Source organism: Perognathus longimembris, chromosome 22, assembly GCF_023159225.1.
Source record: "Perognathus longimembris pacificus isolate PPM17 chromosome 22, ASM2315922v1, whole genome shotgun sequence".
NCBI classification, from domain to species: domain Eukaryota; kingdom Metazoa; phylum Chordata; class Mammalia; order Rodentia; family Heteromyidae; genus Perognathus; species Perognathus longimembris.
The window spans coordinates 36,580,184-36,604,963 of record NC_063182.1 but is presented as its reverse complement, the minus strand read 5'-3'; the positions used below and the strand labels follow the sequence as shown (position 1 = coordinate 36,604,963).

Below are 24,780 nucleotides of genomic sequence, written 5' to 3'. Positions count from 1 at the left end.
AGAGAATCTCACCTCTTATATCTTTTATTTTTATAATAAGATGATTACAGAACTCACCAGTGAAATTCTATTATCTATCTATCATCTATTTCTTTTGCCAATATGAGGACTTACGGTGGGCCTCTAGCTTTCTCTGCTTCCTTGCTCATTCATGGTTGGTGCTTTACCATTTGAGACAGTCCTCCAGCCTGGACTTTTGCTGGTTAGAGATAGAGTTTCGTGGGCTTTTCTGCCTGCACTAGCTTTAAACCTTGATCTATGGGATTGCAGCCTTCTGAGTAGCTACATATGAGCCACTGTCACCTCCTTTTGTTTTATTTTTTGTTTCTTTTTTTTTTTAAGATGAAAATTTAGGTACAGTGTTTTAATGTTTAAAGTTGGTAGATCTCTAGAGAGGTCCATTTATAGGTGATTTCTCCTTGAAGTCTTTTTTTTTTTAACACGACGTGCTGCATTTTTTTACCCAAAATAAAACTTACTGCCAGATACACATGTGTGCGCGCCCACCCGCCACGCGCACACACACATTTGTACATGCCTAATATATGTTTACATTCACATGAGGCACCACAGATGAATAAACACAGTTAGTTCATGTTTTTTTAAGAGATGTGTGTCTGTACCCGCGCTCTGTTCCTGAGCTTTTCCGCTCCAGGCTGATGTCTACCGTTTGAGCCATAGCTCTTCCTCTGGCTTTTTGGTGGTTAGCTGGAGAAAAGGGTCTCAGGGACTTCCCTGCCCGGGTAGCTTCAAATCTCGATCCTGAAATCTCAGCCTCCTGAGTAGCTAGGATTACAGCTGTGAGCAAGTGATACCGGGCTTGTTTTGCTTTTTCTTCTAGGCTGCCTTCTTCTCTTCTGTAAAATGAGGAAGTTAGATTGGACTGGATAATCTCCCAGCCCTTTTTTCATCCTTGGAGCCCTTTTATTTGGTACAGATTGAGTCACCTGCCCTCTCAAACTACAAAACTGGTGTGATTATAGCCCAGACGGCTATAAATGTTCTTTGGAACATTTTTCTGTGTGGGACATTCTTTTTTTTTTGGCCAGTCCTGGGCCTTGGACTCAGGGCCTGAGCACTGTCCCTGGCTTCTTCCCACTCAAGGCTAGCACTCTGCCACTTGAGCCACAGTGCCGCTTCTGGCCGTTTTCTGTATATGTGGTGCTGGGGAATCGAACCTAGGGCCTCGTGTATCCGAGGCAGGCACTCTTGCCACTAGGCTATATCCCCAGCCCTGTGTGGGACATTCTTAGGAGCTGGAACTATACCAGGAGGATGTAAGAGTTCACTATTATTAGACCTTTCTCAAGGAAACAATTTACGTTTCTTTATCTGTGAAAACCCAATTATGGGAGACAAATCTCTCTGAGATATTCTCTTCTTGCTCTGAAATTCTGTATTGTAGAGCCAATGTTGTACAGCAGAAAAAAAAACAACACCACTTTTTTTCAAAACAATTTAAAACATGTATTTATTGATCAAGCCAGAATTTTAACAAATGTATTTGTTTAGTGTACCTGAAATTGTGCTCATGGGTGTTCTCTGTATATTTTCAATTGCTTGTTTACCAGCAACATCTTTGGGGCATAAATGTGCTCATGGTGACATTTGCTGTGAAGAAGGAAACACTATTAAAAGGCTGTCACCAGACCCTTCAGTTGCTCTGTACGGATGTGGCTTGAGCAGTTTCCATATTCCTCCTGGATAATTTCTTGGTGCGTGTTGGGCGGGGAGTGTGGTTTAGAATGTAGTAGCTCTGAATGCGTATGTGCTAATGCACTTTGTCAGGTAGTAATGAGAAATGACTTTCAAGGTGCACTCTGCCATATTTTGTGCAGCAGATTCAAAAATCATCATTTATTTTACCTGTAGAATAATTGCCTCAGGTTATAGAAGTTTCTGTATGAGAAGATGAGATGTGGAGTCTAGCTTTAAGGGCAGGGCAACAGGTAGGCAGAGGAAGAAGTAAGCCTTTCTTCTGTTCTCATCTCCACTCCCGCGAATTCTGGTGCGGCAGAGAAGGGGGACAGGGACGGGACTGGATGGGGCGGGGGCTAGTCACGCTGCCTCTGCCTCCATCTCCCACTCTGCTGTGCCACTGCGGGTCTCTATATCCCTCATTAGCCTTGGATATTTTCCCAGAATGTACAGATTCTAAGTAAGAATGCGCAGATCGGATCATTTAAACTACATCCTGCTCCTGTCTCCATGCGTCTTCTCTCTGTGATGAAAGGCTGCTTCTTGGTGACCAATGCCCAGGACTTCTTTTGGCAAGAGGAATAGTCTCTTCAAGGCCTCTCAGCCTCATGCCTTCAGCTTTTAGGAAAGGCCTGGGGGTAACCCGTTTTAAAACGGGCAAACAGGATCTGGTGGTGTTCTTCTCGCTAGCAACATTTCTGGAGCCAGTCCAGAGTGCTTCACATCCATGGGAAGGGCCTGCACTCCAACATACCCTGCTTTCCCTTCTCTCTCTGGAAAATGGTGGCCTGCGGAGAGGAGCAACCACAGGGCTGATTTGCTTTTCAGAACTCTTTTTGAAGCCCAGGGTATATATAGCTAGTGGAACTTTACACAGAGGAAGACAGAGTCACCTGGGGAGGTCGTAGGGTCCTTAGAGTGTTTTTCCTTTTGCCACCCATTCTAGCTAGATTTTTTTTCCTTAACAGAAAGTCTTTCCTATTAGTCTTGAGTCCATTTTGTGAAATCATTGTGCATTGTTCCCCTTCCACACACACAACATCATACTATTGGAGGTTAAATTGGTTTGCTATTTCCATGGGTAACAATTTAAACATCTTCTATTCTGTATGAAGAGAAACACAATTAATAAGATGTTTACAAATTAGTAAATCCAACATGGGCTTTTTAACACTGCTTAAAGAAATCAGAGCAGGAGCTGGCAGATCACGCCTATAATTCTAGCTACTCAGGAGGATAAGTTCTGAGGATCCTGGTTTGACACCAGCCTGGGCAGGACAGTCTGTGAGACTCTTACCTCCAGAAAGTCAGAAGCACACAGCTGAGGCTCAACTGGTAGAGCACTAGCCTTGAGTAAAAAAAGCTCAGGACAACACCCAAGCCCTGAGTTCAAGCCCCAGTACTGGCACCAAAAAAATAAAAAAGCCAAGTTAGGCTTTGGTGGCTCATGCCTGTAATCTCAGCTACTTTGGAGGCTGATGCCTGGAGGACCATGGTTCAAAACCAGTCTGGGCAGGAAAATATGAGAATCGATCCCTAATTAACCAGCAAAAAGCCAGGCTGATGGCACGGCTCAAGGGAAGAGCACCAGCTGGGCAAGCTGCTAGGCCAAATTTAAACTCCAGTACCAAGAGAAAAAAAAAGAAGATCAAAATTCACACGAACAATCGAAAGCTACAAGAAACAACAGTTGTTTCATTTCAGTATTAGAAAAAAACAAATAGCTTTCAGCGTTTCGTCCCACCTTCGTGTCCAGAAGGGAGACCAGATGTGTGAGGACTCCTCCTCCTGTAGTTGTAAAGTCACTGCAGGGGGTTGTTCTAGAGTTCCCTAGAAAGGAGCAGGGTTCCGCCTCTGCCTTTATTTGGGGGTGACATTAATATGTCTTTCTACTTCGGTTCCACTTTCCTTAGTTCTTCCGTAGTCCACATGGGTGTCTGGCTGGGTGTCGAGGTTTGAGAAGATGCTGTTTCGCCTTTCATGATAGCTGGAAGATGGAGAGAACTCGGCCGTGCTTACTTCCCCTTAGTGTTCCTCCTCACAGCTGCAGCTCCCCGCCTATCCTAGTGCTTCCTATTTCACTTGTTATATATCTTACCATTTTCTCACATGGTCCCTGTATTTTCCTTCCCTAGATTTCTCTCTCATTCTTCCTTCCTTTCTTTGTCTTCCCTGAAGCAGGTCTCTGCAGCAGACCCGATGGTTTTCACAGAATTCCCAGGAATGTAGGTCAGGGTTTCTGCCTTATGTTATTATTTGACCCAGGATAACTCATTTTGACGATTAAGAAAACAAACCTTTAAAGTCTATCTAGGGGTAACAACTGATCTGCTTTGTTGAATGAGCTACTCTAGAGACCAAATGAAATCTGTGAGGTGGGCGCATTTTTGGGTGCAGAGCCAGTGTCCTGTAGCCAGTTTGGGAATTTCTACCTCTTCCTTATCTGTCCTCCTCTCTGACCCCTTTTCAGCCTTTTCCTTCCTTCCTTCCTTCCTTCCTTCCTTCCTTCCTTCCTTCCTTCCTTCCTTCCTTCCTTCCTTCCTTCCTTCCTTCCCTCCCTCTTTTCTTCCTTCCTTCTCTCTCTCCCTCCCTCCCTCCCTTTTTTGCTGGTGGGTCGTAGGGTTTGAACTCAGGGCCTGGGCACTGTCTCTGAGTTTTTTCACTCAAGTGTAGCACTCTACCACTTGGAACCACAGTGCCACTTCTGGGTTTTTAGTGGTTAATTGTAGATAAGTCTCATAGACTTTCCTGCCCAGGCTGGCTTTGAACCCACACCCTCAGATCTCAGCATTCTGGAGAGAGAGCTGGAGAGTAACTAGGATTATAGGCACGAGCCGCCAATGCCTGGCTCCAGCCTTTTCTTCTTTGCATTTAATCCTATGTACTATTTCTTCACCATTCCTAACTTTATATGTTTGTTGTTGTTGTTGTCAGTTGTGGGGCATACACTCAGGGCCAGAGCGCTGTCCTTGTGCTCTTTTACTCAAGGTTAGTGCTCTACCACTTTGAGCCACTGCTCCACTTCCAGTTTTTAAAGTCATTAATTGAAGATAAAAGTCTCACAGATTATCTTCTTCAGGCTGACTTTGAACTGTGATCCTCACATCTCAGCCTTCTGAGTAGCTAGGATTAGAAGTGTGAGCCACTGGTACCCTACTCATTTGGTTATTTTATACACACACACACACACACACACACACACACACGGCATTCTTAACCCTTGGTTCAGAGATGAGGGGATTTTTTTTTTCCAGTCCTGGGGCTTGGACTCAGGCCCTGAGCACTGTCCCTGGCTTCTTTTTGCTCAAGGCTTGCACTCGGCCACTTGAGCCACAGCGCCACTTCTGACCATTTTCTATATATGTGTGGTTCTGGGGAATCGAACACAGGGATTCATGTACATGAGGCAAGCACTCTTGCCACTAGGCCATATTCCAAGCCCCGAAGATTGTGATTTTAAAGAGAATTTTGTTGTATGAATGGAAAAAAGAAGGAGGAAGAGGAGGAGGAAAAGCCAAGAATAGGGGGCTCACTCCTGTAATCCTTGATACTAAGGATCTCAGTTCAAAGCCAGCCTGGATAGGAAAGCCCAGGAGATTTTCATCTCCAATTAACCAAGATTCCAGAGATGGGGCTGAAATGTTAGCATGTCAGCCCTAAGCAGAAATGCTGAGAAATAGTTCTCAGGCTTTGAGTTTAATTCCCAGTATTTACACCAGAAAAAAAAGGGGGGGCATGTCTGTATACACCAGAAAAACCTGTGTTTGGGATGTTAGCCGGTTTTTCCACATAGCTGCAAACAGATACTTCATCCTTGCCCGCAAGCTTTCCTGTGGTCCTGCCCCTGTCTTAGGAGCAGCAGCCAGGGAGGAGATTTTGGTTGTGGAGAAGACAGTTCAGAACAAGCCGGTGGAAACAGAGTGGTCAGCACGGGACCGGTGCAGAGCTGCTGATGTCTGCTAGACCAGGACATGCCAAGATAGAGACTGGCTCCGTGGGGCAGGGGGAGAGGCGGGGCTCCGAGAGCATCATCACAGTTGACAGAGATGACTGTGAAAGAGCATGGCTGCAACACTGCGGAAACACTCGGCCATTGCTGGAGTGCTCTTGGGGCAAAGCAGGCTTCAAAATCATGAAAACAAGAGAATTTCTAAGTGAGGTTGCACCAAAGGTAGTCCAGTTTAGTAGCAGGAGCACAGGGAATAAGTTTGAGAGACCGAAACACTTTTAAGAGCAAATAAGAATTTATTGCTGGTAGGGGAAAGTAGGAAAGACAAATGAAATTTTTGCTTGCTGGTCTTAAAGGAAGTATTGCTGACAGATGCCTGGAACCAATATAAATTTCCCTAGGGAAGAAAAACTACTGCAAAAAAAAATGAAGATTGCTGTAGAACAGGTGAACCAAAAATAAGCACAACTGATGAGAATACAAGGTCCCGATCAGTTGGGAATGGCTGATTTAATTTCAGCAATGGAGTAGCCACACAAAGCAAATTGTCTGGACCGGTGTGCTGTAGTTGAAGCGTAGAGGTTTACTTCATCGTGTTTGGGAATGAAATTGAGAAACATTGAGTTTTAAAGCTGGAAAATAGCTTTGCAGTACTTTTTCTGTGTACATAAGGAAACTGAGACCTAACCAAAGGATTTAAGCAGCTTGCCCCAAATGTCTCAGTCAGATAATGGTAGAGCTGGGTCTAGTTAGAACTTGAAAGTAAAGGATGCTATCCACACAGCTTGAAAGCCCCCTGAAGCACTTGCTCCAAAAGCCTGCCACATTCAGCGGTAAACATGGTCTCTACCCCAGTGAATTACGAACTGGTGTGTAGGAAGGTCCCACTAAGATCAAAACTGATAAAGGGACAGGGTTTGTGTAATCATTTAGTGATGTGAAGGATTTTGCAGAAAAGGCAGAAAGAAGTATAATTGGGAAGAAAAGAAAGAATAGGAATGGTTATTATCTTCACTATTGTTATCAAATGATTATATGACATTTCATCTCCAAAACCTTTGCAAACTTACTCAAGTGTCAAATGCAATACAAATCTAAATCTCATGTGTTGCCTACAAAAGTGGATTGTGAAGATGTCCTGAGAACTGGAGAAATTATATTAGATTCTCCAATTTAGACATATTGTTGAAATTGGTTCTATTTGAAAACAACTTTTATACATTAATTAAAATGTGAAAGCACTGTTTTGATATACTTTGCATTCAAGCAGTTGACAAAGATAAATGTAGACAGGATGAAAGGGTACAGGTGCAAAACATTTGATTTTTTTTTTTGAGGTTTATCTTTTACAGTGTTTGAAAATGGATAGATCTATGATATATATACCACCATGGACTTTTCTCCCTTGGAAATTTCATGACTGTGATGTAACCGCTCATTTTTTATTTTTTTAAACGGTTCTATATCAACAAGCAACACAGCTTGCAGTAATTTAAAAAAAATTCTTTATAATGTGAATCCTACATCAAAATTTAAAATGTATCAGGAAAGGACCAGAAAATACATGTCAATCCCATACCTAAGAATAAATGAGACTTAAAAGTAAAAACCATTATAGAAGACATCTCCTTTTTGTTTAAAGATCACCTCCATTCACTTGTGCATAAAAAAGAGGTAATTCTCAGAGCTAAAGGACTGAAGGCTACAATACTTTGGCTGCTAAGGGCTAGGATTCTTTTCGAGTCATGCCTGTGTTTTCTGGAGCAGTTTAGCAATGGAAGAAATGACACTTTCATTCTTGTAATGAGGCACCATTAAGCGGAGGCCTTTTGTAAGGGTGTAATTTCAGACTTCATTACAGGCTGAGGCAGCCTCCCCACCATTACTCAGGAAGATGTGCTTCAGTGGTTACTCTCCAATGGGCCTTACATTTTTAATGCTTTTTAGAATATTTATGAACCAGCATCACCAATAGGGGATGTCTATTAGTGACCATGTTTCACTGCCTTCCTTTGAGACTTGTCAGTTCACAACGTAAAAGTTGGTCCTTCTCACTAGCATGGTAAAAGAAATATGTATATGTGTATTCCTGCAGCTTTAATATTTTGTCATCAAAGTTTGCTAAATTCCACAGTAGAGTTAATATACAGTAATTGTGGTTTCTTTTCAGTGTTCTACTACTCTGTGCTGGGCACTGCAGACCTGTAATCCTAGCTACTCAGGAGGCTGAGATCCAAGGTTCCAAGATAGCCTGGGGGGGAAAGTCTGCGAGACTCTGATCTCCAATTAATGACATGGAAACCGGAACTGGCACTGTAGCTCAAAGTGGTAGAGTGCTAGCCTTGAGCAAAAAGCTCAGTTAAAAAAGCCCCATGACTGACTGGAAAATTAAAAAGCTCTACTCTGGGAAAAGGGAAAAGTGTGTGCTTGCCTAAGCTAGGCCTTAGTCTTGTAAGTTTGACCTTACAGAAGTATTTAAAGATTCTGACTTCCTAAATAAAAAATAGTCTACATTGTAAAATGTAATCCTGCTTGTGAACTGTGCAGTGATCACATTCAGAACGGAAGCTAAGTGTGCAAGACTCCAAGGTTAGGAGTTAGAAGACCTGTGTTTTGTGCCTCAACATCAGCCCAGTGATGTGGGTGTGGGTTTCTGTCGGGAGGGGTCGTCCTCCTGTACCCCGCCCTCTCCTTTCCTAGCCCGGTCCCTCAGTCTTAGGGCTGGCAGTGGGCCTCTTGGCTTGCTGTGGTTCATAGTACACATGGAAAAAAGGCCTGTAGGGGTAAGTCATTATGAAAATGTGTGTACACATATATGCACCGGGACACCTAGGGCTTTTCAAATGGACATGTTAGTCTCAAAGAGTGCTTAGTGATTGTGATCCCAGCTGGTGTACGTTCAGCTTTGGCTGTTTCTAATGTTAAGGGCCGTGGCAATAAATATTCAGTTTTAATCTTCTCTGTACATACTGTGAGAGGCTGGAACCATGCTCTCAAATCTGTGAAAAATTCCATGACAGTATCCTGTTAATCCTCAAATAATAGACCGTTAGAAGTGAAATTTTACTGAGGAAATGTACACACTTCAAAGGCTTGGGATATGTTACAGATGATTTTTTTACTTAACACCATTTCCCTTTAATCTGGGGATTTAAATAGTTTCTTCCTTGCAAGGTGCTGTTTTATTCAACCTGAATTTGCTCTACATGATCTCTGTTTAATTCTGTGTGAAATGAATATTTGCAGCCACTTGCTGCTTTGCACTGAGACGCAATTGCAGATATCCAGCCCGCGGTCTGTCCTCCGTGCTGTCACGGGAGGAATGGAGAGGCCTCCACTCGGAGAGGAAGGGAGCCAGTGGGTCCACTTTCTGTACCTGGCCACAGGAGTGCTCCCCCAGTCACAGGGACAGCCGTGATCCGCCCCGTGCCCCTCCTGTGAGTGACTAACGTGCAGCTGCTGCATTGGAGCAGGACTGTTCGGTGCACGCGGCATCGTCACGGCGCTCTGAAGCACGCTGTCACTGTGAGCCATGGCGCTGTGCCTCTGGCGCGGTCTTTTACTGGTTAAGTGGAGACAGTGTCTCAGTGTCTGCTCAGCCTAGCTTCGAACCACAAACCTCAGATCTCCGCCTTCTGAGTAGCTAAGGTGAGCGGTGTGAGTCCACCAGAGCCCCCTGCTTTTGGTGCTGTTTCAACTGCGGTTACTGCCGTTCAGTCCAGCTGTTCAGTGCCGAGTGCCGTCCCGGTGAGCCTCACCTCCTTGTTAGGAAGGCAGAAGTCCACAACATCTGTGATCTGTGGATGAGTTTTTCAGGTCCACGCAATGCCTCAGCACTCAGAATTGGTTGCTAATACTTGACAGTTGGAAGAATTCGCTTTAAATGTCCAGATTTGTCAGTTATCTTTTTATTTTCAGAGGATGTGGTAGCACTGTCCTATGACTTCCCACGCCAAGTGCCTGGGCTGTCCACCGCCCTTCCCCCACTTTTCCTGTCCCTGCCTGGCTCCCCTCCTGTTGAATGTCCCCCACGCTCTCCTCTGCCCTCTTCCACCTCTGAGCAAGCCCTAGTCAGTCTGGCGAGTGCTTATCTACCTGCTAATGCTTTCTACCACCATATACTTGTATTTTAGACATTTTCAAGGGAGGGGTGGTACCAGGGTTTGAACTCAAGACTCAGCACTGGGCTGGGGATATGGCCTAGTGGTAGAGTGTTTGTCTCGTATACATGAAGCCCTGGGTTCGATTCCCCAGCTCCACATATATAGAAAATGGCCAGAAGTGGCGCTGTGGCTCAAGTGGTAGAGTGCTAGCCTTGAGCAAAAAGAAGCCAGGGACAGTGCTCAGGCCCTGAGTCCAAGGCCCAGGACTGGCAAAAAAAAAAGTCAGGACTTGCTGGGCAGGTGTTTTAACACTTGAGCCATGTCTCCAGCCCAGCATTTTACTGGGAGATGGAGTCTCAAGAGACTTTTTTGCTTGGGCTGGCTTCAAATTAGAATCCGAATGCTATTTCTTTTTTTTTTTTTGCCAGTCCTGGGGCTTGAACTCAGGGCCTGGGCACTGTCTCTGAACTTCTTTTGCTCAAGGCTAGTGCTCTACCATTTGAACCACAGCGCCACTTCCAGCTTTTTTGTGTGTATGAGATACTGAGGAATCAAACCTAGGGCTTCATGCATGCTAGGCGAGCACTCTACCACTAAGCCACATTCCCAGCCCTTGAATGCTATTTCAACTAGTATATTTTAAAGTTATTTTGTTTCCTGAGTTTAAGATCACCACTGTAGCACCACACTGTTGTTTCTTTACTCAGATGAATTTCTTTTTTTTTTTTTTTGTTTTTTGGCCAGTCCTGGGCCTTGGACTCAGGGCCTGAGCACTGTCCCTGGCTTCTTCCCGCTCAAGGCTAGCACTCTGCCACTTGAGCCACAGCGCCGCTTCTGGCCGTTTTCTGTATATGTGGTGCTGGGGAATCGAACCTAGGGCCTCGTGTATCCGAGGCAGGCACTCTTGCCACTAGGCTATATCCCCAGCCCCTCAGATGAATTTCTTAATGACTTTTTATTTGACACACATCTTTTCCTTAGAAAAGTTTAAGTCAAAAGAATTTTTAAAATGACAATATGTCTTTAATAAGACATTACATATTAATATCTAGGTATATATACATTAACATGCATAAAAACACTTAATCTACTTAAGGATCTAGTAACCCAGCTAATACATTCTCAGCTTTTGGTTGTTGTAATAAAATTGCTACTGCTGCCAGACTCCAAGAGTGGCTCAAAGAGTCTGGGATCTAGAGGATAGTGCTTTAAGGCCAGAAGAGATCGGAAAATTCACTCTCTATCCGAAATAACCAACAGAAACCGGGGCTGGAGTGATTTCTCAAGAGGCAGAGCACCAGTCAAGCAAGCAAGTTGAGCAAGCTGGATGCCATGAGTTCAAACCCCAGTACTGCCAGAAAGACAAAAAAAAAAAACCCCAAAACCCTGCTGCTTAAATAACAGCATGTTTAAGATGAAATAAGAAACAAGGCATCATGTGTGGATATATTACTTTTGTTGTCTTATTTGTTGCCAGTCCTGGGCTTGGACTCAGGGCCTGAGCACCGTCCCTGGCTTCTTTTTGCTCAAGGCTAGCACTCTGCCACCTGAGCCGCAGCACCACTTCTGGCCTTTTCTGTTTATGTGGTGCTCGGGAATCGAACCCAGGGCCTCATGTTTGTGAGGCGAGTGCTCTAGAGCTAAGCCCTATTCCCAGCCCCCAACTCTTGTTGTTTTGTTGTTTATATTTTTTCAACAATAGGGTCATAGTCTAAGGTGACCTTGAACTCTTGAACATCGTAGCCCTAGCCTTTGTGCTGGGATTACCGGCGTCCACTACGAATGTGCAGCTTGGAAGTTAACTTTACATGGATTCTTTTTCTTTTCAGAACACGACAGGAGAACGATATGGTCGATTCAGCGCCTCAGTGGGAAGCTGTATTAAGGAGACAAAAGGAAAGAAACCAAGCGGACCCCAACAACAGGCGATCCCGACACAGATCTCGCTCGTAGTGGCACCTTGGACGCCTCGCCCCAAGCCCCAGCTCGCAGCCGCGTGTGGATGGCTGCTCAGGCCTCGGAGGAGTTTCAGCCCCACTGGCCGTGTGTCACATGCACCTTCTAATGTTTGTGACGCGCGTGAGCCATGTCTGAAGCCTCTGGAGCCCTGCCAAAGCAAAATGTCAGGGAAACAAGGCTGGCAAAACCATACTTTTCTGTATTATCTTTAAACAGATGTAGATGTCCAGCTGGATAAATAGAAATGGGCCCCTTTGTTCTGAAGCCTGGCTGTCGGTGAAATACCTGCTGCTTCTCTCAGTTTCAGTCTGCAGAATTCTCTCAAGTATTATTGTTCCGGACTGAGCCAGATGTGAATGTCTTTCCATCCTATTACTAGTCAGCCAGGGATTCCTGACACCCCAGTGCGGGGCTGGCGCGCCCCTCTGGCCGCTAGGCAGAGCCGTGTATTAGCACAATTACCCCATAACAGTGATGCTACCAGTCCCCCACATTGATTTCCTCTGAGCTGGTGTGTGTGTGTGTGTGTGTGTGTGTGTGTGTGTGTGTGTGTGTGTGTGATCACGATTTGGGCCCCCACTCCCCACACCTGTTTCAAATGAGCTGGGACTCACTGCAGCCCCTCTGTGATTCGCAGTGGGGGGTTGGGCTTGTGTGTGATGGGTTGCTTTGTGGGGGGTAGATTAAAGCGGGGAGGGGGTGGGGTGGGGTGGGGTGCTGGGGAGTTGATGCAGGTCCATCCAGAGCCCTGAGGGAACCCGGATGGAGACGGTGAGGTCTGGCGACGGAGGCCAGGAAGCTCCCAAGGCTACGTATGGTCCAGAACCCTGAGCGCGCTGGTCCCCAGGGGCGTGGCCCGGCCGGGGACGTGCAGCTTTTCGTGAGAACTTGCACACGCACTGTGTTCGTAGCAGTAGTGTGTCACAAGGAGGGATGGCTGCTTTTTTTTTTTTTTTTTTTAAGCACCACACCCCTAACAGTCTATAACGACTCTACTGGGAAATCAGTTTTTAGGCTATTATTATTTTGCCATAGACTTCTTTATGTGTGCTGGACATGTAATTTTCTTTTTTTCAGATGTATGGACTTAACGTTGTGGAGACTTTTTTTTGTCTTGTCTGTCATGGGTGGGGCTTGAACTCTTGGCCTGGGCACTGTCCCTGAGCCCTTCAGCTCAAGGCTAGCGCTCTACCACTTGAGCCACAGCGCCACTTGAGGTTTTCTGATGGTTAATTGGAGATAAGAGTCTCTGGGACTTTCCTGCCTAGGCTGGTTTTGAACTGTGATCCTCAGACCTCAGCCTCCCTCTTCCCCCCCCCCCCCCCCACTTCTCTCTTTCTCCCCCTCTCTCCCTCTCTCTCCCTCTCCTGGAACTTGAACTCAGGCTTCTTTTTGCTCAAGGCTAGCACTCTGCCACTTGAGCCACAGCGCCACTTCTGGCCTCTTCTATATATGTGGTGCTGGAGAATCGAACCCAGGGCTTCATACATGCTAGGCAAGCACTGTACCACTAACCACATTCCAAGCCCTATGAATACCTTTTTGGAGGGTGGTTTTGAACTCAGGCCCTCACATTTGCTAGGCAGGTGCTCTACTACCTGAACATGCCCCTAGCCCTCTTTTACTTTTGTAATTTTCACATAGTGTCTTGTGAATTTGACCTGTGATGAGAACTCTTTATCTCTAGGAAGAAGCGGAATTATAGAAGTGTGCTGCTACATCTACTCTGTTTCTTTTTTATTTTTCCGTTTTAAGGAATATTTTCCTATCCCAAGAGTACAAAGATAGTCTCATATCTTTTTTCTTCTAGCAGTTTCTAGATTTTGTCTTATATTTAGACCTGAGATCCATCTAGAATTATTTCCTGTATGTATACGGACTAGGAATTGAAGTTTATTTCAAGTATTTATTTGGTTATGCTGTCTGTTGTAAAGACCATCTTCATTGAAATACCTTAGAGCCTTTGTTGAAAATCAATTGTCTGTGTGTGAGCTAATTTTTTTGTTATTGATTTGTCTATCTTTAAGCCACTGTGTTGTCTTGGCTACTGTAATTTATTTATTTATTTTTTTAATTTTGCCAGTCCCTGGGGCTTGAACTCAGGGCCTGAGCACTGTCCCTGGCTTCCTTTTTGCTCAAGGCTAGCACTCTACCAATGAGCCACAGCGCCACTTCTGGCCGTTTTCTGTATATGTGGTGCTGGGGAATCGAACCCAGGGCTTCAGGTATACGAGGCGAGCACTCTTGCCACTAGGCCATATCCCCAGCCCTTGGCTACTATAATTTATAGTACCACTTAAATTAGGCAGTGTCAATTCCCTAATTTTGTTCTTTTTCAAGATTGTTTTGAGCCATTTTAAGTTCCTCGTGCTTTTATATAAAAAATTTAACCAGGGGCTGGGGATATAGCCTAGTGGCAAGAGTGCCTGCCTCGGATACACGAGGCCCTAGGTTCGATTCCCCAGCACCACATATACAGAAAACGGCCAGAAGCGGCGCTGTGGCTCACGTGGCAGAGTGCTAGCCTTGAGCGGGAAGAAGCCAGGGACAGTGCTCAGGCCCTGAGTCCAAGGCCCAGGACTGGCCAAAAAAAAAAAAAAAAAATTTAACCAAGTTGTCAGTCCTTTTTATCCACCTAGAAAAGACTACATATTTTAAATTAGAACTATTATTTTTTATTTTTTTTTTTTTGGCCAGTCCTGGGCCTTGGACCCAGGGCCTGAGCACTGTCCCTGGCTTCTTCCCGCTCAAGGCTAGCACTCTGCCTCTTGAGCCACAGCGCCGCTTCTGGCCGTTTTCTGTATATGTGGTGCTGGGGAATCGAACCTAGGGCCTCGTGTATCCGAGGCAGGCACTCTTGCCACTAGGCTGTATCCCCAGCCCTAGAACTATTATTAACTTGAGGTTAGTTTTGAGAAAATTAGTATCTTACTCAGCTGTTTATTTAAATTATTTTATCAGCATTTTACAATTTTAGTAGTTATTGTGTTTGTAATACTTTGTTAAATTTCATTGTAAATATTTAGTATTTTTGTTTCCTATGCGGTTTGAGGGCTAGCACTTGGTTCTTCAAACTCTCACATGGCTTTCTTGCTCGCGGATTATGCTCTAACTCTTGAGCCACATCTCCAGCCTGGATTTTTTTTTTTAATTTTCTGTCTGAGCTGACTTTAAACCTCCATCCTCCAGCTCTATCTACTGAGTAGCTTGGATTACAGGCCTGGAACTTGGCAGTCCTAAATATTTAGTGCTTTTTGATGATCTAGAATTTATATAGTCTTGAATTTTTCCCAGTTATTTTTATTATATATAAAAGTGTCATTTAAAAAAAAATTCTGATAGGCTTGGTGGACCCTGTGAAATGAAATCCAAGCACTCAGAAAGAAGGAGGCAGGAAGATTGTGAGTTTGAGGCCAGTCTAGGGCTACGTAATGAGTTCTGTGGCAGCGTGAGTGGCACAGCAAGTCAGTCGCTCCGGACACAAAACAAAAACCCTGATGTGGTACCTTGCTACGCTGCAACTTTGTTCAATTTACTCAACTGTAGAAATTTACTCATGTGGACGCTTATTTTGTGGATTTGCTACAGTTACAATCGCACTGCTATACACAGTGATAGTTTTATTTCAAACCTTTTCCTGTTATCTCTTTTTTTCCTGTTGTGCTAGCTAGGTCCTACAGAACACTGTTGAAATAGGATGTAGAACAGGAGTCATGGCAGAAAGCAGATATTCTTAGCTTATTCTCCCTTACGGGGATGAATTCAATAGTTCACATTTGTGCCTTATTATCGAGGAAAATCTCTTCTTTTCCTCTTTTGCCGAGTTAGTGAAGGGGTTTTTGTTGTTTGTGTGCCATTCCTAGGGCTGGAACCCAGGGCCTGGGAACTGTCCTTGAGCTTTTTTGCTCAGAGGTAGCATTCTACCATTTGAGCCAAAGCTCTACTTAAGGCTTTTGGGGAGTTTTGGGAGATAAAGAGTCTTTCCTGCCTGGGCTGGCTTTGAATTGCAATCCTTAGATTTCAGCCTCCTGAGTAGCTAGGATTACAGGTGTGAGATACCAGCATGCAGGGTAATGGAAGAGTTTTTACTGTGAATGAGTTTTGAATTTTGTTGTATTTTTCTGTACTTACTGTGTTTGCACATGGATTTTTCTGTATTTTGTTAGTGAAGAATTATATTGGTTCAGTTTTAAATCACATGTTTGTGGTACATGGCTACATTCTATTTGCTAGAAATATTGATCCATAATTTTCTTGTAATATTTTTGTTAGGCTTTTGGGTAACAGAGTTACCAAACAGTTTTGTAAAAAAAATTTAAACATTTTTATATAATTCACCAGTGAAACCATCTCTGCCTGGAGTTTGCTTTATGAAACATTTAAAATCACAAACTCGGGTTTTTTTTTTTTTTTTACATACATGACACGGTTACTATTTTCTACTTGTTATTCTAAGTTTCTATAATTTATGTTCTTAAAAGAATGTACATACTTGTATCCAGGTGTTCTCAAAGTTTGTTTCTATGGGTTTTTCTTGACTCAATGCCTAGTTGTGTTTCCATTTCCCTGACTCTTTTAATGTCAACTATTTTTTGTCTTGCATGCTAGAAATCTTAGGTGAGGGATGGCAGGGGTCGGGCCCACGCCGTCTCTCTTTACACTGTCAAGCTGTGTTCCGGAAGGTAGTTCCATTACTGCTCAGCCTCTCCATCTTGCCAGGCGTGTTTTGTGTTTCCATCGTGTGGAACGCCTTCGACTTTGTCACTGCTCTAGAATGCCTCGTGCTTGGTCCTCAGTGCCGAAGCCGACCCTCACCCTCCCGAGGCCACGGCTGCGTGGTCCCTCCCTCGCCCTCGCCCTCTTCTTCTCTCCGCTTCCCTCTGGCTCTTTTTTGCCTCAGGACCTCGTGCCTGCAAGGCAGAGGCATTCTTCCACTTGAGCCAAACCCCCAACGTGGCCTCTCCCACCGCGTCTGCCATAGCACTTCTCCCTGCCCGATGCCCGGACACTCAGCCTTGCAGTAGCACTTTCCCTGCCTGCTTACGTGCACGTTATGTTTGGGGAACACACTCAGCCAGTATTGTAAGGAAAGCTCCCATTCTGAGTTCTGGAGTCCCCAGAGGGGAGCCCCCCTTTTGTTTCCCTTCCCGAGCTTCCATTTCAGCCTGGTCCGCAGCCTCCTTTTCCGATCTCTGCAGCAGCTCCCCGAGACTGTTGTGTCCTGAGCTGTGCTCCCGCACCGCTGGGAAGACGCCCCAGTGGGCTGCTGGAGCAGTGCCACTCAGCTGTGCTTCCTTCTTCTTCTCATGGATCATGGGCGTGTACTGCCCAGTCCTGAACACAGCTCTGTGCGTTGTGCTTGTGGTGAAGTTAGTGAGGGTGGGAGGTTCACCTGATGCCACTTACTCCACCGTGGCCGGAGGAACACTTGCGTCCCTTTTCACTAGCAGGTGTTAATTGTGGAAAACAGTGGGTTTCCTGTTGACATTTTGTACATGTTCATAATGTACTTTGATCACATCCATCCTATTACCCTGTGGTGTTTTCCCTCTAATCCCCTACTGGTTCCGTAAGAAATATTCTTTTGAAGTAAATAAATATGTACACATTGAGAATTGCTTCTCTTTGATCAGCTGAAACAGAGAACAATCTAATGGCAGTGTTAGTGTTGTCTGTTTTTTTTTTGTGCCAGGGCTTGAACTCAGGGACTCATGTATGCTGGGTAGGCAGCCGTGCCGTTTTCTGAGATACGAAGGAATGAGCTGCAGATGTGAAGGTGGGGTGGGGAAACCAAGTTTCTCTTTAATTAATTTGAGATGCCGGTAGACGGTCAAATGGAAAATGCTATGTGAACAACTTGGTAAAACTATTATCTCTGCTAGGCCTCAGTGGCTCAAATCTGTAATCCGATCTGCTCAGGAGGCTGAGATTCGAATATCGAGGTTCAAAACTAGCTACATGGAAGGGGTACTGTGGCTCAAGGTGGTAGAGCACCAGCCTAAAGAGCTCAGGGACAGCACCAAGGCCGGGAGTTTAAGCCCCTTGACCAACAAAAACAAAGCAGAACTAGCCATGGTAGACTAATCTGAGAGATCCTCATCTCCAACCAACCAGCAAAAAGCAAGAAGTGGTAGGAGCACTATGAATGAGAACCGGAGGCCAGGAGTTCAAGTCCCAGTACTGCCTCACCCCTCAAGGTGTGAGGCCTTTGCAAGATGATGAATTGCTTTACATAGAACAAGCTGGGCTGAGTTATGACATCAAAAGTTCTGAAGTTTATTAATAAGAAGACATCTCAGTGCTGTTGACAGTCTGTTCATATTCAAGGATTCTCCATTTTAGCTTATTATTCTTCCTCTTATTTTTAGCTCTCCATGAGCTTGCAGCTCCTAGTTTCTACCTTATGGATAGTGCAATCCTTTGAGGTTTTCCTGAACTTTAAGAGAGGTTACATAGTTATGTATCTGTGACATAATAAATAGGATGGTAGTTATATTAAGAAGTTCTCTAGGCTGGGCTTCAGTGGCCCATGTCTAACTACTTGGAGGCTGATCAGAGGATCATGGTTCAAAGCCAGCTTATCTCAAGTAAAGTCCTCAGAAAAAGGCAAAGTGGCGCTGCAGCTCAAGTGGCAGAGTGCTAGCCTTGAGCAAAAGAAGCTCAGGGACAGTGCTCAGGCCCTGAGTTCAAGCCTCAGGGAGAAGGAGAAGTATCTGAGGAAAGTAACTGAAAAATTGTTCTTCGCAGAAAAACATATCTATATATATATGTACAAATTATGTGTGCTGTGTATAACATTTACAGCATGTCTGGCTTTTCAGGTAACACAGTGAGCTACAGATCTCTCAGTTACTCCCATGTTCTTAAGTTTCTGCTTCACTGTGTATGAATCTCTTTTTTTTTTTTTTTTGGCCAGTCCTGGGCCTTGGACTCAGGGCCTGAGCACTGTCCCTGGCTTCTTCCCGCTCAAGGCTAGCAGCACTCTGCCACAGCGCCGCTTCTGGCCGTTTTCTGTATATGTGGTGCTGGGGAATCGAACCTAGGGCCTCGTGTATCCGAGGCAGGCACTCTTTCCACTAGGCTATATCCCCAGCCCCTGTATGAATCTCTTACATAGAATTATCCCCTGAAGGTCAGAATGTGATGATAGCCATTCATTATGGTTTTTTTCTATCCCCAGTGGAAAGCTAGAAAATTGTATTTATTATTAAGTAAGTACCAGAGGCATAGTGTCTGAAATATAAAACCTTCTATCTTATAAAGCATTCATCAGCAACGTGGTTGGATCTTGTCTGGTAAAACATTAAGAAGTTGTAGTACTATCTGGTGCAGTCTTCAGGTGTATAACCACAATGTTTACAATTGTTAGGGGAAAAGTTAGCCTCACCAAAGGAAACTCTTTTGACTCTTTTCCAAGAGTCCATGGAAGGTATTTTTATTCACTGAGCTCTGCTGAGGAGGCATTGGAGCTCACACAATAGCTTTGGAAGTTTCACTGAGTAGCCTGGGCTCCCTCTTGTGGTGATAATGTCTTCCTATTTTTATTGCAAACTACTGATACCTGGATAACACTGTTACGGTGATGTTTCCAATGAAACATAGGTGATTTTTCTTCAGTGGTCCCAGCCAAAACTTCACTTGATGATTCTTAAAAATAATCTTCCTGACCAAGCCTTCCTTGTCTGTCCTCAGATGGCAAATCAGATCTTTAAGTCTGTCGACGTGAAAGTCTAAGGTCTTCAAATTATCATGAGTGTTGTTTTCTCTATCTACAGGAGAAGCCCTGATGTCCAAGCAAAAGAAGAGTTATGGAAGCATATTCAGTGAGTACTGGGGTCTTTACCTCGTTGTTCTAGAGTCCAGGTAGTTTCAGTGTAATCGCAAGAACCGCCACTGGGAGGCAGCTTCCGTCTGCAGCCTGCGTGGCTGCTACCTGCTGTGCAGGCCCATGGTAGCGCCCCAAGCAGCAGCAGCTGCCCAGGGACGCAGCTCGAGACGGGTAGCGCCTCATCCATAAGTGGACCTCACGCACGCCAGTAGTTCGTAAGTGAATACCAAGAATAACAAATCCAGAAGAAAATAAAGACCTTCACCATGGGGGAAGGAAGCAGATGTGTTGTAGAAAACAAGGGATGGCAAAAGTGTACATGTAGGAAAACTGAAGAAAGAAGCAGAAGAGCTACCGGAAGGATTTCTTTCCATTTTCCCTTGAACACATCCTAGTCTTTCTATTCCTACCCTCCGCCCCCGCTTATATATAGTTTTACTAACGTATTTTGGAACAAGATTATAAAGGGAAAACTCACATATTTTGAAAGCTATCACTATATATATATACATACATACATACATACTGACATTGTGGCGTTTTCTTTCATGATTATTCCCTTCTAGAAAGGAATTGGTAGATCCATCTGGATTGTCAGAAGAACAATTAAAGAGATTCCTTACACTAAAATAGAGTGAGTATGTCATTGAAAATGTTTTCATTAATTTTTTTTTGGCCAGTCCTGGGCCTTGGACTCAGGGCCTGAGCACTGTCCCTGGCTTCTTTTTGCTCAAGGCTAGCACTCTGCCACTTATGCAACTGCCCCACTTCTGGCCATTTTCTATATATGTGGTGCTGAGGAATTGAACCCAGGACTTCATGTATGGGAGGCAGGCACTCTTGCCACTAGGCCATATTCCCAGCCCCAAATTTCCCTGTTTTGATTTTTCTCTATGGACCGACCTTCCTTCCTTCCTCCCTCCCTTCCTCCCTCCCTTCCTCCCTCCCTCCTCCCTCCCTCCCTCCCCCTCCCCTCTCATTCTTCTCGTTTCTCCTTCAGGACTCAGGGTGACCCAGTCCGCATCAGGCATTCTCATTCGCCACGAAGTTACCGCCAATATAGAAGGTCTCAGTGTTCAGATGGAGAGCGATCAGTTCTCTCCGAAGTGAAGTAAGTGGAGGGCTGGAGAGCATTGGCCTTTGGTTCTGAAACAGCCTTTCTCAATGAGGGGAGCAGTCCTCTTTCACTTAAGTTCTGAGTCTAGCTACTATTCTGTTTTTGAAAGAGAGAGAGAGAGAGAGAGAGTGTGTGTGTGTGTGTGGCTACTGGAGTTTAAACTCAGACCTCACACTTGCAAAGCCAAGCACTCGAAACCACTTGAGTGTAACCTCCAGCCTTTTTTTAAGTTTGGACCTCGATTCTCCCGGTTTCTACTTCCCACATAGCTTGGGAAGGCAAGCTTCAGCCACCATGCCCAGACAGTTCATTAATTCTAAAACTCTCTTGCAGTTCAAAAACAGATTTGGTGCCGCCTCTTCCTGTGACCCGTTCTTCGGACGCTCAGGGCTCTGGCGGCTCTACAGTTCATCAGGTTAGTACTACCAATGTTTTCGAAGGTGTACTACTGCTGACTCGTTTTGGAAGCTCTGTGCTTGGAGAATTCCTTTTGGTATGGTAGGATAGTAAATTATTATACTTCTTTGCATGAACTATGCCTTATTCTCAGGAAATCCTAAGTATGCATAGTCATCAGATTGACTTTACTACTAAACACGTAACTATTTGGAGGAAATATTTAGTGAACAGATTGCAGCTTTTGTTTGTGCTTGTGCTAGTCCTGGGGCTTTCACTCAGCCGGGTGATGGCCTGAGCTTTTTTTGCTCAAGGCCACAGCTCCTCTTCTGCCTTTTTTGTTAGAGGTGTTAAATGTCTCAGGGACTTTCCTGCCCAGGCTGGCTTCAGAGATCCTCAGATCTCAGCCTCCTGAGTAGACTACAGGCATGAGCCACCTGCCCGGGGCATGCATTAATATTTGAATTAGTACCGTAAAATTTAGAAAGTGCAATGATTTGATTTGTTGAGATAGGGTTTGAGTGTGTTGTCTAGGCTTGCTGAGCTCACAACTGACCTCTTCTCACTGTGGGATTACACACTTGGCTTGTTTGGCTCTATTTTCTTTTGTCAGTTGTGGGATTGAAGCTGACTTTTAAAATATATTTTCTTTCAGAAAAGAAATGGGTCTAAAGATAGCCTGATTGAAGAAAAATCTCAGATACCTACAAGCAGTCTGGCTGGAAAGCACACAGCAAAAACAGTAAAAACGATTCAAGCTGCCCGCCTCAAGCTAGACACTTGATCTTGTGAAGAGCCAGGAAGGGCTGGGAAGGGTGTATCACTGGTCCTTTTGAAACTGTGAATTATTCAAGTATCTTAGACCTGTGTCTCCCAAGTACAAAATATGCACCTTTTACTTTTAAAAGATCTACATCTTACTTGAGCTGAATGACCTTTGCATTTTAATTGGAAGGACAGTCTTGTAAGCCGGATGTCACATCTTCCTTTCTGAAACTGGACACCCAGCATTCACGCATCTGCCCACAAGCACAGCCAGGTGCTCCTAAGCCTCCGCGACTCTGGCTTCGCTGTGGAGAGAGCCAAGTGCGCAGAAAGCGCATCTTCCCAGCTTCTGAACTGGTGATCCGCACCAAGGCATCACCTGTATTTTGTGGCATTAAGTCCCACTGGTTATTGACAAATGTAAAAATCTTGTTTTTCAGTGTTACCTCGTGTTCCGGTGTTGTGTTTTCTGTTTTCTGAGTGGGGGAGGAAACTGTGTCAATGTGAAAGTTGTTCTTCCACTCTGCCTGGCTGGGGAAACCAGAGCGCCTTTGCTAGCGGCAGTCTTCCACAGCCGCCGCCATCCCCCCCCCCCCCCAGCTCCAGGCTTGCTTTCCCAGACACCTGGCTGCTCTATTACCTACCCCCCCCTTCCTCACATACTGTAAGCAATCTGCTGCCCCGCTGTCATCTGAATTTGAGAAAATTTATCTTGTGTTCTTAAAGCTTTTCTATGCTGTTTTTAAGCCATTTCTAATGTGGATGCTTCTACACGGTATCCACCAATGCAAGAATATCTAGGTCCTAACATTTCACTTCTAGTCTAGCTACTTTGCAGCTCATCCTGTTGTTCAACCTCAGATGCTTCTAGGAACTCTCAACTCCAGATCTTAAAGACTTGTGGAGTTCCGGAGCAGTTGATATCACAAGAAAATGCTGCCCCTCAGCTACAATTGGGGCCACTAAGCTGTGACAGTGAAATGCTCTTGTTTAACTAGACTGCAAACCCTATCTGCTCTGGACTGTTTTCTATAAGATTTTTATTTCTTGCTTTAATAAAGCCCAAACCTTAAGTGGTCTGGTCTTTTCTACCTCACCTCTTCAGCCATCCCAAGCTCCTACAACAGCCATCTTACAAGGTCAGAGGGAAAAGCAGCCCAAAGCTACAGAGAAGCACTCATCTTTTCCCCGTAGCACATTATAGTCCCAAAATTGCCTTACCCCTTCTCCCAGAAAAGGCACTTTCAGTGTCAACCTAACTAGCTCCTTTGACATCAGGATTCATCTAAAAAAGTTTGAGCATGTTCCCTCACCAGCTGTTTCTTTCCAGAGGAGCTGCGCGTTATGTATTTCCAGCCCTTAGTCCAGTGCTTTCAATAGTTTTTGGAATGCCTCAACACACGGTCTGGCCATTCCTCCAAAAGATGCGCCTGGTGCTGGTGGCTCTTGCCTGTAATCCTTGCTTCTCAGGAGGCTGAGACCTGAGGGTTGTGGTTCAAAGCCAGCCAGGGCCAGAAAGAAGGCCTGTGAGGCCATCTCCAATTAGCTACTAAAAACAGCTAGAAGATAGGGCTTAGATGGTAGGGCTACAGTACCCCCGAGCGCAAAAGCTCAGCAAGAGTGCCCGGGCTCCGAGTTAAAGCCTCAGGGCTGCTGCACAAAAGAGGTAGAAGCGAGCTCTCGGTGCACACACAGCCCGTCCTCCCCCAGTGAACGGAGTGAGCTATACACTCGATAGCCACGCAGGGCGTCCAATGCACACGTCACCACAGCACGCGGTCGGTGGGGCTGGGCGTCTTTATTGAGCTGTGCGCGGGGTCTGCGGGTCGCGACGCAGACACACGAGCGTGGAAACGGAGACGTTCCGTTTCTTTATTCGCGCACCGCCTCCCGTGCGCCTCCGCGGGCGTCGGCCGGGCGCCGGTCCAGCGCCTCCCCGGAAGTCCGCGGCGCGTCACTTCCGCCTGCGAAACGGGGCGGCGTCAGCGCACTCACCTCTGACCTCTCCCCCCCCCCCACGCCCGCCCCGCGATCCCACACACGGCCGAGCGGCCCGGGAAGCCCCCGCCGCGTCCCGGACACTCACCGACCGCGGCTCCACGCGGCGGCGACCCCGGCGAGCGGGCGGCTCCACGCGGCGGCGACCCCGGCGAGCGGGCGGCTCCACGCGGCGGCGTCCCCGGCGAGCGGGCGGCTCCACGCGGCGGCGTCCCCTGCGGAGAAGGCGGCTGGCGTCGGCGGGACCCCCCCAGGCCCGCCCGGCCCCGCGCCCCAGGCCCTCCCGGCCCCGCAGCCCGCGCCCCAGGCCCGCCCGGCCCCGCACCCCGCGTCCCGCAGCCCGCGCCCGCCCGGCCCCGCCCCGGGAAGCGCTGTTGCTCGTGCAGCTCCAGCGCCGCAGCCACCGCGGGCCGCGGGCCGGAACGGCTGCCGAGCGCTCCTCTGCGCCCTTCTTGACACCGCGTCCGCTAGCGGCCAAAGCGGACGGGCAACACGAGGGCGGCGGGGGACCCGGGGCCGGGGGACACTTGCCTGCCCGCGCGGCCGCCGGGGCTCAGCCCGCCCCCTCCGCCATGGCGGCCCCGGCCGGCGTGTCGGGCGGCGCGGAGGGGCGGCCGCGCGGCCTCCCGGGGCCTCCCGGGCGCGGAGCCGCCATGGCGGGCGCGGGAGGAGGAGGAGGAGGAGGAGAGGCCGCGCGGCCGCGCCCTCGGCTTTTCTGCGGCCGGGCGGAGCCACGCAGGGCGGGCGGGGGGCGCGCGGCGGGCGGGGCGGGGCGGGCCGTACCATGTCCCGCGCGCGCGCGCCTGCCCCCCGGCGGCCGGGCGGAGCCACTGCGCGGGGCGGGGCGGGGCGGGGCGGGCCGTACCATCTGTATTAAATCGAGCACAGCAGTGCATTTCATGTGTGATTTATGTCTGTGATATGTGTGATGTGTGTGTTTGTGATGTGTGTGTTTGTGATGTGTGTT

At 46.5% G+C, this 24,780-nt stretch overlaps 1 protein-coding gene, 1 long non-coding RNA gene and 1 other non-coding gene across 3 annotated transcripts in view; 1 reads left to right on the top strand and 2 right to left on the bottom strand.

Moving 5' to 3' along the window:
• Positions 1 to 22,384, top strand: part of Epb41l4a (erythrocyte membrane protein band 4.1 like 4A) — a 207,517-nt gene extending 185,133 nt beyond the window's left edge. The window contains 7 exon segments of the mRNA XM_048331405.1: positions 11,580 to 11,699; positions 19,485 to 19,532; positions 20,104 to 20,141; positions 20,144 to 20,171; positions 20,538 to 20,648; positions 20,988 to 21,069; positions 21,706 to 22,384. Coding sequence (XP_048187362.1) covers positions 11,580 to 11,699; positions 19,485 to 19,532; positions 20,104 to 20,141; positions 20,144 to 20,171; positions 20,538 to 20,648; positions 20,988 to 21,069; positions 21,706 to 21,834 — 556 coding nt within the window. The 3' untranslated portion in view covers positions 21,835 to 22,384.
• LOC125340024 lies at positions 20,616 to 23,995 on the bottom strand. The gene is made up of 3 exons (XR_007208668.1): positions 23,902 to 23,995; positions 23,545 to 23,779; positions 20,616 to 20,750 (listed from the first exon to the last, which is right to left on the bottom strand). It is a non-coding gene; the product is annotated as an uncharacterized LOC125340024 (long non-coding RNA).
• Positions 23,996 to 24,182: 187 nt separating this feature from the next.
• On the bottom strand, positions 24,183 to 24,314 carry LOC125340249. The gene has a single exon (XR_007208729.1). It is a non-coding gene; the product is annotated as a small nucleolar RNA SNORA13 (small nucleolar RNA).
• Between the last annotated feature and the right edge of the window lie 466 nt (positions 24,315 to 24,780).